This window comes from Eucalyptus grandis, chromosome 4, assembly GCF_016545825.1.
Source record: "Eucalyptus grandis isolate ANBG69807.140 chromosome 4, ASM1654582v1, whole genome shotgun sequence".
NCBI classification, from domain to species: Eukaryota; Viridiplantae; Streptophyta; class Magnoliopsida; order Myrtales; family Myrtaceae; genus Eucalyptus; species Eucalyptus grandis.
This window is the reverse complement of record NC_052615.1, coordinates 8,155,198-8,172,568: the sequence shown is the minus strand read 5'-3', so window position 1 is coordinate 8,172,568 and position 17,371 is coordinate 8,155,198. Positions and strand designations below refer to the sequence as shown.

General features: G+C 40.7%; 1 protein-coding gene across 1 annotated transcript; it reads right to left on the bottom strand.

Annotated features, from left to right (window-relative positions):
* Window positions 1–14,963: 14,963 nt before the first annotated feature.
* Window positions 14,964–16,894, bottom strand: LOC104442582 (GDSL esterase/lipase At5g45670). The gene is made up of 5 exons (XM_010055995.3): window positions 16,584–16,894; window positions 16,359–16,483; window positions 16,036–16,281; window positions 15,700–15,955; window positions 14,964–15,467 (listed from the first exon to the last, which is right to left on the bottom strand). The coding sequence occupies exons 1-5, from the start codon at window positions 16,843–16,845 to the stop codon at window positions 15,244–15,246; spliced, it is 1,113 nt and encodes a 370-aa protein (XP_010054297.2). The 5' UTR covers window positions 16,846–16,894; the 3' UTR covers window positions 14,964–15,243.
* Window positions 16,895–17,371: the final 477 nt, after the last annotated feature.

Genomic DNA, 17,371 nt, shown 5'->3' with positions numbered 1-17,371 from the left:
GTTTATCAACTGTCTTTTGTTGACATAATGATAGAAGAATTTAGTATTATGGTCTCCCTCTTTCAGCCACATGATTCTGGACTTCTGCTTGAAAAATGATTATTTTAGAACGCAAGTCCAAGAAGGTTCAATGCTGACATTTTCTCCATCTCTGCAAGATCAACAGAATTCAGTTCTTGTTGGGGGCCAAGCTGCATGGTCCTTAGAACCACCCTCGCTTCCAAAGTCCTAACGGAGATATTGGAGAATGACTCTCTATTGAGGAGCTTGAGACGAGCCTTAAGGGATTTTAACTTGCACACTAGTCTAAACATAGGCACACCATCACCTGGCTCCTCACGAACTTGGTTAACAATTGAGTTGAAGTTCGAATGCTTCATCCAATAACAAAAAACTTAAGGGTTTCCTTCGAAGCATTGGGTTTAAAACTTTGACCACCATGGGGGAATGATTAGAGATACCAGGTGCAAGGAAGAAAGCCTTTGAATAAGAAAAATCTTTACTCCATTTGAAATTGACTAGGACCCTATCAATCTTCCTTGTCTTCCGCAAAACACCAGAAGAAGTCGTCAAAGTATATCGAAAAGCCCACGTACCTCAAGTCATCTAGCTCAGCCTAAAGTAAGCATTGTCTAAACTCATCAAAGTACGAGATCCAAACGTGTGGGCCCCAGTCTATCAGATGGATCTTTGATAGCATTAAAGTCCCCTGCTACAAGCCAATGCGAGTCTTGGAAAGTTGCACTTTTGAGAATAAGATTCTCCCACAGCGGTCTCCAGACCAACCAAGCACAATCCGTTGGAGGAAACTAGACTATGGACCTTTGCTTGCCTAACCAGGTCAACAAGACCCCTGATATTCCAAAAAGCTACATAAAATATATACAAAAGAGAGACACTGGAGGTTCAGCTTACCTCCTTTTGGAAGGCTTCTGTCATGTAGCCAGCGGAGCAGCCGGAGTTGTAGCAAGAGGCGGGTTTGGGGCAAGGGTTAGTAGCTTGTCCTGCATGGTATCAACTCTTCTACCAGCAAGGGGAGCCTTTAGGGATAGACAAGGAGAGAGAAGGTCCTCATCTAAGCTACTAATTATGCTAGTCGAGACATCCGATTCAGCGTTAGGATCAAGGGAAGCCACGGGTAGGTCTTCGAGAGGGTTAAATCTAGCCTGCGTAGGGCTGGACAAAGAAACCACCAACCTCGAAGGAATACTAAGTCCCCTCAAAGGTTTGCGAGAGGAGGTGGAGGGTAGGACCTTCTCGGAAGTGGGCTCCTTTAGCTTCAGGTTTTGGCCCTCATCACTGGAACCAACCGAGCGGGAAGGGAGAACTTCTTTCGGCGGGAGAGGCTTTCAAGCTCTTAAAGAGATTCCATCTCTATTGTAGTAGGGACAGGGATCTGGCCAAGCCCCAAAGAAGAGGAGTTGACTTGTACTTGTTGCACCACTCTATCTGAACTGATATTAGGTGGGGAAGCCGCACATTTGTGCCCGAAAGGTCGCACTTGGTGCATTCCACCAGCCTCCATTCATACTTGATAGTAACTGAGCGCGACACTCAATCCAAGACCATATCTACCGAATTACATCTTGGATAGCCTACATGGATCTTCATGCACACCCTAACAAAGGAAATCATTTTCATTTGTTTTGTTCTCTCATCAACATAGAGGGGTTTTCCCACGGCACTTGTGATGGCACTTATGGACGGTGCTGACCAAAGGTCGAATGGAAGGTTCTTCAATCTAATCCACACCGAAACCGAAGATTGCTTGTCCTTCTTCAACTCCATGAGTGGGCGCCATTGTTGTAAAATGAGTGGCACCCTTGCAATCGTTAGGGGGCCTTCTTCAAGGATCTTTCTCCGAAAAAGAGGGTTTGGGATATGAAAGAAAAAGAATCCCTGGTCATCAACCATCACTTCCACAAGTTTTGGACCCCAAACATACTTTAAGGATTACTCTGTGAGCTTGAAGGAAAGCTTCTTCCTTACATAATACCTAATGAGGCACTTGTGCCACTTGAGATCCGTTGCCTCCAGCACATCCATAAACAAATTAACCACCGGTTTATTGTTTACAAAGGAAGGGGGAACATAGGATAGTTCATATCCTCTTGTAGCAAGTCTTGCAACATTAGCCCACAAGCTAGCAGGGGGGCTTCGAATTTCTTGGAAGCTAATCAAGAGCCTACGGACGTTTAGAAGCAAAACGTGCACAGTGAGATAGCTAGTATAATCACCTAGAGGGGGGTGAATAGGTGCACAAACAATTTATCGAGATACAGAAGCGATTCTTGGCAAATGATAGAAATAAAGTTTACTATGATTAGCGAAAATGAAGTACGATCAAAGTAAAGAGAGTAAGGAAGAGACAATTGAACACAGGGTTTATAGTGGTTCGGATTATTCCAAGCCTACGTCCACTCTTCCGCACTGACAGCCCACAGGCTGGATTTCACTATGATCAAAAGAGATGTTACAAAGACAGCTTTGCCTTGATTCCCAAAGTGTAGATGTTCTACCACACCTCCTCAAGGTTTCTCACAAATATAGACTCTCTTTTGTATACAAGTATTCGCTCAAAGTGATTGTCTAAACAAAAAGGAGCTTCAGACTTTGGAATTCTTCTATCGTGCACACCTCAACAACTAAGACCGTCTTCCTTATATACTCATTTATGCCATCATACCCGTTGGCACTTACCAAATGAATTCCTCCAATCTACCCGTTGGACGGAATCAATTAGAAAGATTGTTCAAGCTATTAAAGGAACGTGTCGATAGCCCATCAATCATGTTCGCCCATACAATCAGGATCTCGATTTCCATAAGTAGAACCTTCCAAGAATATTTAGGCAATCATCGAATCTTCAATCATAGAATCAATCTCGTTCAATCAAAGGATTCCGATACGTCTTCTCCAGCCACGAGATCTTCTTCAGTTGATAAGGTTAAATCCTTGACGAAACATCCAGTTCTGGATAACCTTTCTTCAACGGATTAGAGACTGTCAATGAGGATAGACTTTGAGTCTTGAGTCTCGGCTGTCCGGAGGTCTTCGACTTTAAATAGCAGAGTCCGCAAGCCTTCGACTAGATCGATGGAAACGTTTTGTCGGCTTCAAAACACTTCAAGAAGATTTCTCCAACAATCTCCCCTTTTTGATGGTGACAAAACTTTCCTGCAGATTTGGATAACTTTGACCTGCAAAACATTTATCAAACACATATGCATATCTTATAGAGATAAATGGCTAAATGAATAACACTAGAATCTGCAACCATAGAAAATAGGTTAGTTTTAGTATACGATAAAGCCATCCATAAGATATCAATAGTAGTTAATAGAAGCAGTCAAGTCCAAGTCTAGTTCAGTTCTCATCCAGACACAAAACAAAGTCAAACAGAGTTCAACAACAAAACAGTCCAACAAACCACATGATTAAAAAAAGTTTAATGATTGAAAGTTTGATCAAATCTTGCATCTCTCCCCCTTTTTGTCAGCATTAAAAAGGTTGAGATGAAGTTAAGATTGCTTGGGAATGCGGACAAGTTGGAATTCTTCCATAGACTGAACGATGCCTTCCAGTCTTTTCAAGTCTTCCTTCAGTTGAGCAATCTCCTCACCCTTGGCATTGGCCTGAATCTGAACAAAGAGGGCTTGGATCTTATCATTCAATGAACATGAAGAAACTTGACCCGCATTCTGCAAGTTTTGAACCTCGCATCCCAAGACATAAATTTGACCTCGCATCTCCAAGAGAATATCCATGATTCTCGCAAAATCTGCTGCATTATCAGTCTGAGTACTTGCTTCGGCCCGATCTGATGGAGTAAATGTAGACGATGGTAGATCAGCATAATCTCGCCGGTTTGGCGATGAAACTTCATGACCTTCTTCTGGAAATTGAGAGGCATAAACATCCTCTCGGATCGCAGGTGAGCGACTGAGTCCTTTCACTTGCATCAGGATATGAGGACTTTCCTCCTTTCTCTTGATCTCCCCGTTTTCATGCCTACTGGTGGAGAAGAGAGTTCCTCGTGTTCTCCTTCTTCTCTTCTTTCTTCTTCAGGTCTTTCCTCCTCTACTTCTTTTTCAGCTTCTCTTTCTTCTTCTTCCTTTTCCTCTGCACCCTTCTCCTCTGCTTCCTTCTCCTCTGCTTCTTTTGTCATTTGTTCCGATTCTTGCTGTGGAATAGGACAACTTAAATTCTTCAAAGCCATTGTAGAGATGGTGATGTCTTCCTCATCATTTTCATCCTCAATGAGGAGAGCTCTTCTTCTCTTGGATGGAGCAACCATGGGCTCCTTCCCTTTTCTTTTAGCTGCAGAAGAGGTTTGATGAGTTTTGGCAGGAGTCCTCTCATTGAATTTTTCCAACTCCTTTCTCAGTTCCTTCAGACGCATTTTGGTCACCATTTTCAATCCTACCACCATATGATCGCATGGTCGAACACAAAAGATTTACGGAGGCTAAATATTCAGATGTCTGAATAACTTCGTAACAAGGCTTGGGTAAGGAAGTTGACCTCTGTCCTTCATCATTGCTCTATACATGTGAAACATAACAGTGTGAGGGAGAGAAAACTTTTTCCCAAAGAGGATGGCATACATCAACTTTGCCTCTGAACTTGAAACATCAGTTTTGGAAGTTGATTTCGGTCGGAGGCAATTAATTACAATCTTGTGAAGCAAGATGTTGAATGCACTCATCCTTAAGTAGGTGATATTCTCATCTGTTTTCCTGTCCTTCACCAGTTCCAGTGTGGCCCGAGCAATGGAAACTTTAATTGGTTGATATCTTCCTCTCTCAACTTCTAACACATCTGCTAGCATATTCATATCCACAACATAGTCTTGGTCTTTAACGCTGAAAGAGAATCTATTCGCATCCAAAAAGCTAAGATTTGAATAGAAATATGCAGTTAATCCAACATAAGCCTCGGTAGAGTCAGAGCAGAACTTTTCAAGTTGAAGATAACTGAACTTTTCCCTCAAGTTCACATTCACAGCATCTAGAAAATCAAAATCCACACTCCTAGGGTTTATTACCCCACGCTTAAGCAATTTCGAGTACAGATCCTTTTGTTCCTTCGATCTGAACAAATCTCCCATTTTTCCTTGATTTTCAACCGCAATACCCATTTTCGGTTGAAATAGGTTGTAGAAATTGTCATCATCATTCCCATCTACAGGATTCGGCCCCTAGTCACGAGGATCACTTGGGATATTCGCAAGGGTTTCCTTAGCCACCCCTTTACGAGCAATTCCCAAACTTTCCATTTTTCGCAAAAAGATATATTCGTTCTTATATCCTTTGTCTTTAAGAAAATCATCAACATAGTTCAAAGGAGTAGGAATTCCTTTTAAGGCACGATATAACTTGTAAATATAAGCGGGTTTTTGAACTCTTACAAGGTCTGCATCCTCGATGATTTCTTCCTATTGTTGATGATCAACGCCTTGAGGACTAGATGGAGGAGAATGACGCTGCTGAGAATGTTGTGGGCTCGGTTGCTGTTCTGGAGCCACTTCTTCTTCAGTAAGATCGAAGTGCGTAGGCCCCTCACTCATTCGTTGTGGTCCCCGCTTGCGATTCTTGAAGACTTTCTTGAAGATGACAATCTTTCTCGTTTTTGGAAGATTCCTTACTTGACTTTCCCACGAAAGATGACAACTTTTTGAAGATTAAACAAAGAAGACAAACGGGAATGGAGGATCGATGCTTTCTAGGGTTTTTGAGAGTAAAGCGAAGAGGAGTCGATCGGTTAAAAGGAGAGATAAACGAACCGTCACAAAGGAAGGTAAAAAGATGCATTTTTAAAATAACTGTCTTTTTCCGTGAAAATAGTCATTTTTAAAAATAACTTCTTTTTGGAAAATGAAATGATGCAATGATGCAATAATTACGACGATTAAAGATAGCAATAAAACACGATTACCAATCGTACCTTTTCAAGATAAGATTTGAGAGAGAGAAAGACTAACTTACAGTCTGACGATCGTACCAAGACTAACTTATAGTTAAAGTCTTGTATATCTGAGTCTGAAAGTCTTTAGACTTTGATATCCTCAAAATGTTGAGTCTGGAACGAATAGATTCAAATTGATTTTTCTCCAACGGCTTTGTGAATATATCCGCTAGTTGGTTCTTTGAGTCAACAAATTGAATTGAAACATCTCCATTTTGAACATGGTCTCTAATAAAGTGATGTCGAATCTCTATATGCTTCACTCTTGAGTGTAGAATTGGATTTTTGGTGAGATTGATAGCGTTGGTGTTGTCGCAATTAATCTCTGTACATGAGTCTTCAATTCCAAAGTCTCTCAGCTGTTGTTTCATCCACAGAATTTGCGAACAACAACTTCCGAGAGGTACATACTCTGCTTCTGTTGTAGAGAGAGCTACTGTGCTTTGCTTTCTTGAAAACCAAAACACTGTTCTGCCTCCAAGTAGTTGACAAGTGCCCGAGGTGCTATTTCTATCGACTCTGCATCCAGCAAGGTCTGCGTATGAATATCCAAGAAGAGTAAAGTCTCCCCTTTTTGGATACCAGAGACCAAAGCTTGAAGTTGATGAGATATATTTGATAATACGCTTTGCTGCATTTAAATGAGATTCTTTTGGATCTGATTGAAATCTGGCACAGATGGAAACACTAAACAAAATGTCGGGTCTAGAAGCAGTAAGATAAAGAAGAGATCCGATGATACTCCTGTACAGCTTTTGATCAACTTTCTTCCCTTCTTCATCTTTGTCTATCTTCAAGGAACTTGACATTGGTATGTCAGCCTTTTTGACCGAACTTTTTGACAAGATCATTTGCATACTTTTCTTAATAAATAAAAGTTCCTTCCTCCAATTGTTTTATTTGAAGTCCAAGAAAGAAGGTTAACTCACCCATCATGCTCATTTCAAATTCATCCTACATAGTCTTAGAAAATTTCTTGTACAGACTTTCATTAGAGGATCCAAAGATAATATCATCGACATATATTTGAACAAGCAGAAAACTTTTGCTTTTTCTTTTAATAAAAAGAGTAGTGTCCACTTTACCTTTAACAAATCCATTTTGAATTAAAAACTTACTTAATCTGTCATACCAAGCTCGAGGTGCTTGCTTTAAGCCATATAATGCCTTTTTGAGTCTAAATACTGAGTCTGGTTTCCTTGAATCTTCAAACCCTGGTGGTTGTTCCACATAGACTTCCTCATGGATGAATCCATTTAGGAAAGCACTTTTGACGTCCATTTGAAATAACCTGAAATTTTTATGACAAGTAAATGCAAGTAATAAACAAATTGCTTCTAACCTTGCTATCGGTGCATAAGTCTCGTCATAGTCGATCCCTTCTTCTTGTGTGTATCCTTTGGCCACGAGTCTTGCTTTGTTTTTTACGACTTTACCTTTCTCGTCCATCTTGTTTCTGAAAACCCATTTAGCTCCAATAATTGATTTTCCTTTTGGTCTTGGAGTTAATTCCCAGACATCATTAATTTTGAATTGTTTGAGTTCTTCTTGCATAGCTTCAATCCAGCTTTCATCGGATAAAGCTTCTTCTATGCTCTTGGGTTATGTTTCAGAAATAAGAGCCACAGCACTAGACTCTTCTCGCCTTTTGGATCTTGTGCGTATTCCTTCATTGATGTCGCCAATAATAAGATCTTTGGGATGACTGGACTTATGTTTCCAGTTGCCGATTAATTGATGATCACTTCCTTTACTTGAATCTTCAACAGTTATTTGTTGCTGATCCTTCAAAATCTGAGCTGCTTCTTGAGATTTAGACTTTGTTGAGTCTGGAGCAGATTCAGTCTCTTCTAGATGAGTCTGAATGGATTCATTTTGAATGGAATCTTGGAATTTGACATTCATTGATTCTTCCACAGTTTGAGTCTTCTTGTTGTAGACTATGTACGCTTTACTTGTGGTTGAATATCCAAGGAAGATGCCTTCATCTGACTTTTCTTCAAACTTACCAACTCGATCATTTGCATTTTTCAATATGAAACATTTGCATCCGAAAACATGAAAATATGAAACAATTGGCTTGTTTTCTTTAAACAGTTCATAAGGGGTTTTTTCTAGCATAGACCTTAGAAAGATTCTATTGATAATATAACATGATATTGAAACTGCTTCAGCCCAAAATCGTAAAGAGATATTGCTTTCAATTAAAAGAGTTCTAGCCATTTCTTAAAGAGATCTATTCTTCCTTTCCACGACTCCGTTTTGCTCTGGAGTATATGGAGAGGAGAACAAATGTTGAAAACCAGATTCATCACAAAACTTTGCAAAGTCTTGATTTTCAAATTCACCTCCATGGTCTGTTTTTATACTTGAAATGACATACCCTTTTTCATTTTGAACCTTCTTAGCAAATTTTTCAAAGTAAGAGAAAGTTTCAGACTTAATTGCCAAGAAATATACCCAAGTAAATCGTGAGTAGTCATCCACAATTACTAGGCAATATTTCTTACCTCCAATGCTCGCGTTCTTGTTGGTCCGAAGAGATCCATATGCAAGAGCTGCAGTACACGGTTAGTGGAAACTTGATTTATTGGTTTAAAGGAATTTCTTACCTGTTTTCCCAATATACATGGTGTACATAGATCGGACTTTTGATATGATAAATTGGGTAGACCACAAACAAGCTTCTTTGCTGAGATTTTGGCTATCTGCTTCATGTTGATATGCCCAAGCTTTTTGTGCCATAAGTTAGCTTCGTCTTGGATTGAGATTAGACATTGCGATTCATCTGGTTTCACATCCAAGAGGTAGATATTCCCATGTCTTCGACCCATGAATGACTGAGTAGAGTCTTTATTGGTTCCTGAACAAATACCCTCTTGAAAGTTGATTCTAAAACCGGCATCACAAAGCTGATTGATACTGAGCAGATTGTAATTGAGCCCTTCAACTAAAGAAACATTTCTTATTGTGAGGTTCCCAATCTTTACAGTTCTAATTCCCACTATTTTTCCTTTGTTGTTTCCTCCAAATGAGACTTTTCCACCATTCACTTGAACGAGCTTTATGAAGTAATTTGAATCTCCTGTCATGTGTCTAGAGCATCCATTATCCAGATACCATTTCACTTTTTTCTTGATAGTGACCTGCATTCAAAAAGAAACTCAAGCTTTCTTTGGTACCCATATTTTCTTGGGTCCTTTTGAGTTAGTCCGATATACGGTTTTTGCCCGACTTTATTGATGTGTCTCCAAACCATAGGACATTCTTTCTCAAAATGATCTCGCACTATTGCATTTTGAACATCTAAGAACATTGCGACTCTACTGGTTTTATAAAGTTCCTTTCAAAATGATTTTTGTAAGCATTTCTTGTGGGTCTTTGTTTGATTCTTTCTTTTACTTTAGGAAAATCGATTAAAGGAATGGTTTCAACAGTCATTCCTAATCCAGATTTATTGAAATAAGGTCTTTGAACAGAAAGTATTTTCTCCAGTTTTTCAGAATCTAAAGAAAATCTTTTGGAAATATTTGAAATATCATTTTTCAAGAATGCATTTTCTTTTAAAAGATTATTTTCACTTTCTTTGAGAGAAGAAACATTCTGGTCTAAGCATTTCACTTTTTCCTCCAAAGCATTCTCTTGTTGTTTTAAAGCAGAATTTTCTTTTTTGAGTTCGGAAATTCTTTTAAGAGAAGTCTTAAGACTAAAACATAATTCATCAATGTATTTTGAAACTTTAATAGGGATTTTAAAGTTACTTACCTCAAATTCACTTTCTGAATCTGAATCAGTCTCGGAGTTTGATTCTGAATCCGATTGTGCCATTAGACATATGTTGGCATAATCATCATCACTATCTTCGCATTCTGTATCACTCCAAGTTTCAGCTTTGAGAGCTTTTCGATATCTTTCAGTTTTTCCTTTCTTCTTCCTTAGAAGAGGATAGTTGGGTCTGATGTGTCCCTTTTTTCTTACATTCAAAGCAGACTACATCTTTGTTTGATTCTTCATCTTCAGCAGACTTGGTCTGTTGCTTTTGAAAACTTTGTTTCTTTGCATTGAATCTTCTTCCTTTTCTGTTCAGATTTCTGAATCTTCTTATCATAAGAGCAAGTTCTTCATCATCCATGTCGTCTTGTAATATGTTACATCGTAATCATCATTAGATTTTAATGCAATAGATTTCTTACCTTTAGGGTCTTCGTCTTCATTGATTCGTTCCACTTCATAAGATTGAAGAGTTCCAACCAACTCATCGACAGATAGTGGCATGATTCTTTGGGTCTCCCTGATTGAGGTCTTTATGTGATTCCAATCCTTGGAGAGTCCACGCAGTAACTTGTTTACTTTCATGGGATCGAAATTGGTTGGTCTTGATTTTCAAGACCATTCACGATATCTGTAAATGACTAAACATGTCGGTTATAGATTCTCCTGGTTTCATTCTCAAGGCTTCGTATTGACCGAGAAGAATGTTGATTCTTGTCTCTTTCACTCGATTGGTTCCTTCATAAGTGATGTGTAATCTATCCTGCACTTCTTTGGTCTGTATCACAAGAAGATATTCTGTTATATTCAGTAGGTGATAAAGCACAATATAAAGAATAAATTGATTTTGCATCAAGAGCTTGTCTCTTGATTATCTCTTCCTGAGTCATTTCGCTAGACTCAACAAAGTCTTTTCCTCTTTCTGAGACAGGAGCAGATTTGGGAACGATTCCTTTTTCTACAACGTCCCATTCCAAAGGATCCTTTGATCTTAAGAACGCCTTCATCTTGTTTTTCCATATGTTGTAGTCATTTCCATCAAAGTAAGGCGGTCTCGTGTTGCTTTGCCCTTCTACCAGCCCTGGAGCCAACATACTAGCCATGAATCTTTTACTCTGAAGTAAAACACTTTAAACAAAGTGAGCACACGAGCTCTGATACCAATTGAGATAGCTAGTATAATCACCTAGAGGGGGGTGAATAGGTGCACAAACAATTTATCGAGATATAGAAGCGATTCTTGGTAAATGATAGAAAGAAAGTTTACTATGATTAGCGAAAATGAAGTACGATCAAAGTAAAGAGAGTAAGGAAGAGACAATTGAACACAGGGTTTATAGTGGTTCGGCTTATTCCAAGCCTACGTCAACTCTTCCGCACTGACAGCCCACAGGCTGGATTTCACTATGATCAAAAGAGATGTTACAGCACAGCTTTGCCTTGATTCCATAGTGTAGATGTTCTACCACACCTCCTCAAGGTTTCTCACAAATATAGACTCTCTTTTGTATACAAGTATTCGCTCAAAGTGATTGTCTAAACAAAAAGGAGCTTAAGACTTTGGAATTCTTCTATCGCGCACACCTCAACAACTAATACTGTCTTCCTTATATACTCATTTATGCCATCATACCCGTTGGCACTTACCAAAAGAATTCCTCCAATCTACCCGTTGGACGGAATCAACTAGGAAGATTGTTCAAGCTATTAAAGGAACGTGTCGATAGCCCATCAATCATGTTCGCCCATACAATCAGGATCTCGGTTTCCATAAGTAGAACCTTCCAAGAATATTTAGGCAATCATCGAATCTTCAATCATAGAATTAATCTCGTTCAATCAAAGGATTCCGATACGTCTTCTCCAGCCATGAGATCTTCTCCAGTTGATAAGGTTAAACCATTGACGAAACATCCAATTCTGGATAACCTTTCTTCAACGGATTAGAGACTGTCAATGAGGATAGACTTTGAGTCTTGAGTTTGGCTGTCCGGAGGTCTTCAGACTTTAAACAGCAGAGTCTGCAAGCCTTCAGACTAGACTGATGGAAACATTTTGTCAGCTTCAAAACACTTCAAGAAGATTTCTCCAACACATAGCTGCAGCCTCGAGAGCGGGCCACTCAGGCTAGATCCTTAGGAGGCATTTGCTGGTTTTCCACCAATGAAGCAGTGGCCGCATCAGAAGAGCTAGCCTGATTCATGAGCACAGAGGCAGGTACAGCGAGGATATGGGGGTTGGGGCTACACCCCTTAAGTCTACCAACTCCAAGCTGGGCCTCACTTATAGGACCACCCTCATCAGAAGTAGAGGCAGCCATAATGTGGTAGATGATCATCACACAGTCCTAAACATAGCCCTCAAGCCCACCCTAGAAACACCATAACAAGTTGAGGAACATACCAGGTACTCCTTCGGTAGGTTGAGTAAAGAGAGGCAGGGAGAGAGATTTCCACCAGTGAGGGTTGTCGAGTAGCCAATTCGCCTAGCTTAAGCAGACGGGATGAGCAAGGCTTCGAAGCCAATCTAGAGAGGAGCAAATAAAGAGTAGCCCAACTCAAGAGAGGCGGCTCGAAGAGGAAGAAGAGGGAGCACATGCAAGCCTATCCTCCAAAGCATAGCCCAAATGACTAGCACTAGGTCCCAAGTCGAGCAACTCACCATACGGTAACTGCTGGAACAAGACCGAGCCCTAGCTCGAACTAGATCCAGACTCGCAGCCTAACACAAGAGAAAAGGCTTGGTGGGAGGAATGAGGGAGGTCAGATGACCCAACCCTCCAAATCTTGGCCTAAACGAGTGGCTGAATCCACCGAGAGGGGCAGTGCACCAGATAGGATGAACAGGACCAGAATCGCAGGTTGTAGAGAGGATAGTGAACAGTATAGTGAGAACGCACAAATGGCCAAAGCTTGAAAAATGAACCTTTTATGAAGGGAAAATGTGAGAATCTTGAAATGATGTCTTCTAGAGAGATAATCAAACACTTCGAGCTTTTCGACAAGATATGATTCACTGTAATATGATGTCATTTGATGATGATTTCAAATTAGTAATTATAATAGCAGGATTTGTAATTACCAACTATTTAGTTATGCTTGATATATCAATCTATTGTAATGGTTGCATGATATAGCCTATGCATGAAATTGATAGAATTAAATGTCATATCATGTGCATGTTGTATGTGATGGTGGATGAGTATGAGGCTACAAATGGCAACCGACGACAATGTGTGATTGGGTTCTTGATGTGGTACTCGGGGACTTTATGGCAAAAATCCCCAATGATAGCTTGGAATGGATGTCAGGAAGGATTTCTAGGATGCTATGTGTTCCCTAGATGCCCTAGAGTGAAATACTTTGGGGGGGAATACGGTTCCCTAGAAGTCTAGTTAAGTGTTAGGTTGAAAGTGACTTGCATGGTACTAACTTGCCATTAGTTGAAACCACGAGATAAGGGTGGATCAAATGATGTGGCATGTTTGAAATGGAACATATGCTGAGTGCGATTGCATTTTGTGTGTTGCACAAGCTTGCGAGTACATTAAGGGTACTAAATACTTTGTCATTTGCATTATATGTTCACTATAGGTGAGTCCTAGGAATCAAGAGTGTTTAGATCGACTAATTTATGAATTTGTCTCATCTTTTCCTAAGCTATGCCTTACTCCTATTGTATTATAATTGTTAAAATATGTCTCGAGTTTGAGCCCAATGCGAAAGTTTGAATATTTCAAATTAGATATTTTGCGGAAATCTGAAATCGAACAAAGTTAACTTCTTTTGGCGAATTAGAGTTAGTGATGGAAGAAAGAGTAAAAAGAAATTATCGATAATGATTTCCTAATTATTATGGCCAATAAGGATTCAAAAAGAGAATTAGACTTTGGATTTTCTTCTATCAAATCGATGAAGAGATAGTTGTTGTCTGTTGACTTTGTTGACCAAATTTACCTTGGATTGCATTGAATTCTTTTCTATGTAGGAGTCAGTCAACGAGCGTGCCTTTTGTTGAGAATGAGATACATGCACATATTTATATGAACTGTTCGTCTGTCGCAGTAGAGCTTGCCGTTGTCAAAGTTTGTTGAAGTGCCATTATTCTAGCGAGTGCTTGGCCAATTTTTTGTTCGTGCAATTACATCCAAGAAAAAATTAGTGTTTGTAGCTAAGTAAATTTTGCGATAAGATTTGCGTGTAATTCGTTCGTAAGACTGAGAGATTATTTCGTAAGGAATTTTGATGCTAAACACTACGTGCGTTATTAGATGTAATTGGAGTTTGGGAAACACCAAAAGAGTATTTGAATAACTCGAGTGTAATCTCCTTGTATGGTTTAATTTATAGCGAAATACGTCGCTATTCTCCCCGTGAACATAGGTTTTTATAATCGAATCACGTAAATTTGATATTCGGTTTATTTTATTCTTTTGTCTTTATTATTATTTGATCACTTGTTTTTTGTAACAATAATTTTTTAAATATTTAGAAAAATGGATGTATCTCCGCCAGCTTATTATGATAGCCGTACTATTTTGAGCGCATGTCAGAGGATGTTATGTTTCCAAGGCCTAAGCGCATACATGTACGTCAGAATTGTATTGTCTGGGTAGATATAAAGCGCACTCACGTGATATCGTATCCACTTAGTCGCTTGGTTCATTCGAGAAGGAGATGAGTTGAAGGGACTTCTCCGTTTTTAGGATGACAGTGACACCAGTAGCATGGACGGCGACGGCAGCAGTAGCGGACCTTCGGAGTTCAGTGATCCCGACAAGGAATGGGATAGAGATGGATGGGAGTGACGTGGGACAGTAGACTTGTAGGTGGGTTGATTCTTGTGGTGATGTATTTTGCTTACACTCACTTTTTGGTTTTGGTCGCAAGGTTGGGCGTGTGGAAGGAATGGCATGTACGTGTGTCACTTGTGGGCGAGTAGACTTCTTTTTGGATAAGCCCAAGATTAGGACTAATGATTCCTTTGGTAGCGTTCGCCCATGTAATTAAATAAAGTAAGCCAATGAAATGAAAATCGACCTTGACCTGTTATGTTTTGATTGTGCCTATTTTGCATAATTCATATTATATATGTTGCCGCTCTAAAGAAGAAATAATGGTTATTAAGATCGCCTTAGTAGGGTGGTGTGCCTAGGGCATCACAAAAGCACTGTCTCAATGCGGCATGAAAGCGACATCAAACGTAAGAGCTCAACCACCACAGTGCATTAAGTGCATCAAATTACAGAATCAAATTGTGAGCAAAGTAAGCAAGTACCGTAACTTAATTGCATCACCCCATACATTTTCACTCTTGAAACACATTACATTCAATAAAACGACATGCAAAGGGAAATTCGCCTTCTTTATCGTTGCAATTATCGATTATGCCGGTAAAGAAAAAGAAGTTCAAGAATAAAACCTCGACAACCATTTCAGCTAAATTAGAATTAATTTGAAACCGCCTTCAAAATGCATATGGAACTGATGAATATATTCGGGATTTTCAGAGCGTCGCGAGGCGGCGGATGTCAGAGGGGTAAGCGTCAGCGCTGGACTGGGCCATGTAGGATCTCTGCCCGACGACGGTGTTTGCAGCCTCGGTCGGGTGGAAAGCATCCCAGAAGAGGTATTCCTTTCTATTTGGGCACGGATTCTGGAGAGGGAGGCATGTGATCTGGCCATTGTTCCTGCCTACTCCACAGCACCCGGAATTGATGACCCTAAAGCCTGAAAAAGTCACGACAACAAAAATTACCATCGCTGATAATTTAATTTTCCTCAAATCAGGCAAAGCAGTTCGTTCAAATTCATAATTTGCTAGATGTACTTAAGGTACGATCACGTATTATTCAAAATCTCTTGATCTCCGAGCTTCGGTCATGTCTAATCAGCGGCGGCCTGGATAAACTCGCTTAATCAAAAGCGATTGAGACAGAACATGGGCCCAAAAAGTACCCACCGAAAGAGGAGGGCTTGGTGAGCAAGTCTTGGAAGATATTGTAAGTGTTGATGTAGGTGAACTTCGCGTTTGCGTAGTTCTTGTTGAAGTCATCGACGACGGGCTTGAGCTTGTTATTGAATATCTGGCAGGCGTCGTTGATTTTCTGAACGCAGGTCGAATTATCTGAACCGTTCCGAGCCAGCTCGCTCGGGCTGCAGCCAATCTGGCCTAGCCCAATCAGAGCCACCTTTCTTGCGCCGTTGTTGTACATAATCTACAACCACAACAAAAATTTGGTTATAGCCAGGAAGATCTAGATGCAGAGAAGCGTCTGAACTAAGGAAAATAACCCACCCTTAGCTGTTGGACATACTGTTGAATGAGGATGTCGGCCCACTGCTCCGGCGAGTACTGCTGGCTGCTCGTGTAGAACTGGGGCATGTAGTAGTTGTTGAGGTAGTCGTTGCTTCCCATGCCCACCACGAATATGCATTTGCTCAGATAATCTGCCGCCGTGCTGTTGCCTCCGAGGATGCTTACCAGCTGCGACACCGTGCTTTGGTAGTTCTGCACCTGCCTCGAGAAGGTAATCCTACCTCCCTGAGCCAAAAAATTCAGAACACGATGGTGAGCGGTGTCAATGAATCCGCTCTCGAAAAGAGTTTCATAGCAATTACCAGTTGACGTCCGGTTTCTTCTCTGATTCCTGCAGCTGCAGATGCGTAGTTCACTCCTTTGAGAAGGGCATTGCCCCTGGTCGTCGCGTATGGAGGGATGTAGTTGCTGAAGCCCAAAAGCTGAGCTGCGGGACGAGGAACACGCGACAATCTCTTGCTTCATCATTGCACTTTACAATCACCTAGCATCACCATGCAATATCATATGAATAAAAAGGAGCTTACAGATCACATCGCCGGCGGTTTTCCCGTTGGAGAACCTCCCGGTCGGGCCAGCAGAGAAGTCGATCCCATAAGGCCTATAATTGGCCTTCGCCAATGAAGCCGCGAGCCCGTTGTTGTTGCCATTGTCCAGCAGCGAATCCCCAAGTATGAAGAAACACGGGACTTGAGGCTGTGCTTGTGCCTCCACCCCACAATTTCCAGCACTCAGCACCAGCACCACAGCCAAACCCATCAAAGCTTGAATGGCCTTGCCGCTCTCCATCACTTTGACCTAGCTAAGATGCACTACTTTTGGAGATGAGCTTGAGCAAGTATGCTGAAGGCTTGTGAGAGATTTGCAAGGTGATGGTGAAGTTTATATAGGATCAAGAAACGGGTCGCGAGCGGGAACCAGTAAGTTTGTGCAGTTGAAGAGCTGGCTTGCATTGCATTTAATTTCACGCGGATATGCAGTGCAGGACGGTGTTGATCTTTTCCATATAACGACCGGTTCAAACGTCGATTTAACACTGCACAGTGGTGGGATCAGCTGCTTTTGGGATGGGAATTGATGTGATCCTCTTTACGTTAGGTGGGCTAGATATGATTCGGCTGCATGTCGGAAGCTCGGGGATTAGTCGAGCGATTGATCTGCACTTTGTTTGGTGGCTCACAAGGAGAAAGTATGTCACGTGACAGCTTCCATCTCTTGACATGCTGATGAGGTCACCTCTCCTTCTTGTCTTAAGTGCAGTCGTTGTCATTCAACGCGCATTTAGCCAGAATACTTGATTAGACGTGTCAAGGAA

Excerpts from the sequence above, each read along its gene's own strand:
- LOC104442582 (XM_010055995.3), bottom strand. The coding sequence starts at position 16,845 with ATGGAGAGCGGCAAGGCCATTCAAGCTTTGATGGGTTTGGCTGTGGTG. Across the intron at positions 16,484-16,583 it reads AACCGCCGGCGATGTGATCT|CTCAGCTTTTGGGCTTCAGC; the intron begins GTAAGCTCCTTT and ends CTCGTCCCGCAG. Across the intron at positions 15,956-16,035 it reads AGTATGTCCAACAGCTAAGG|ATTATGTACAACAACGGCGC; the intron begins GTGGGTTATTTT and ends TTGTGGTTGTAG.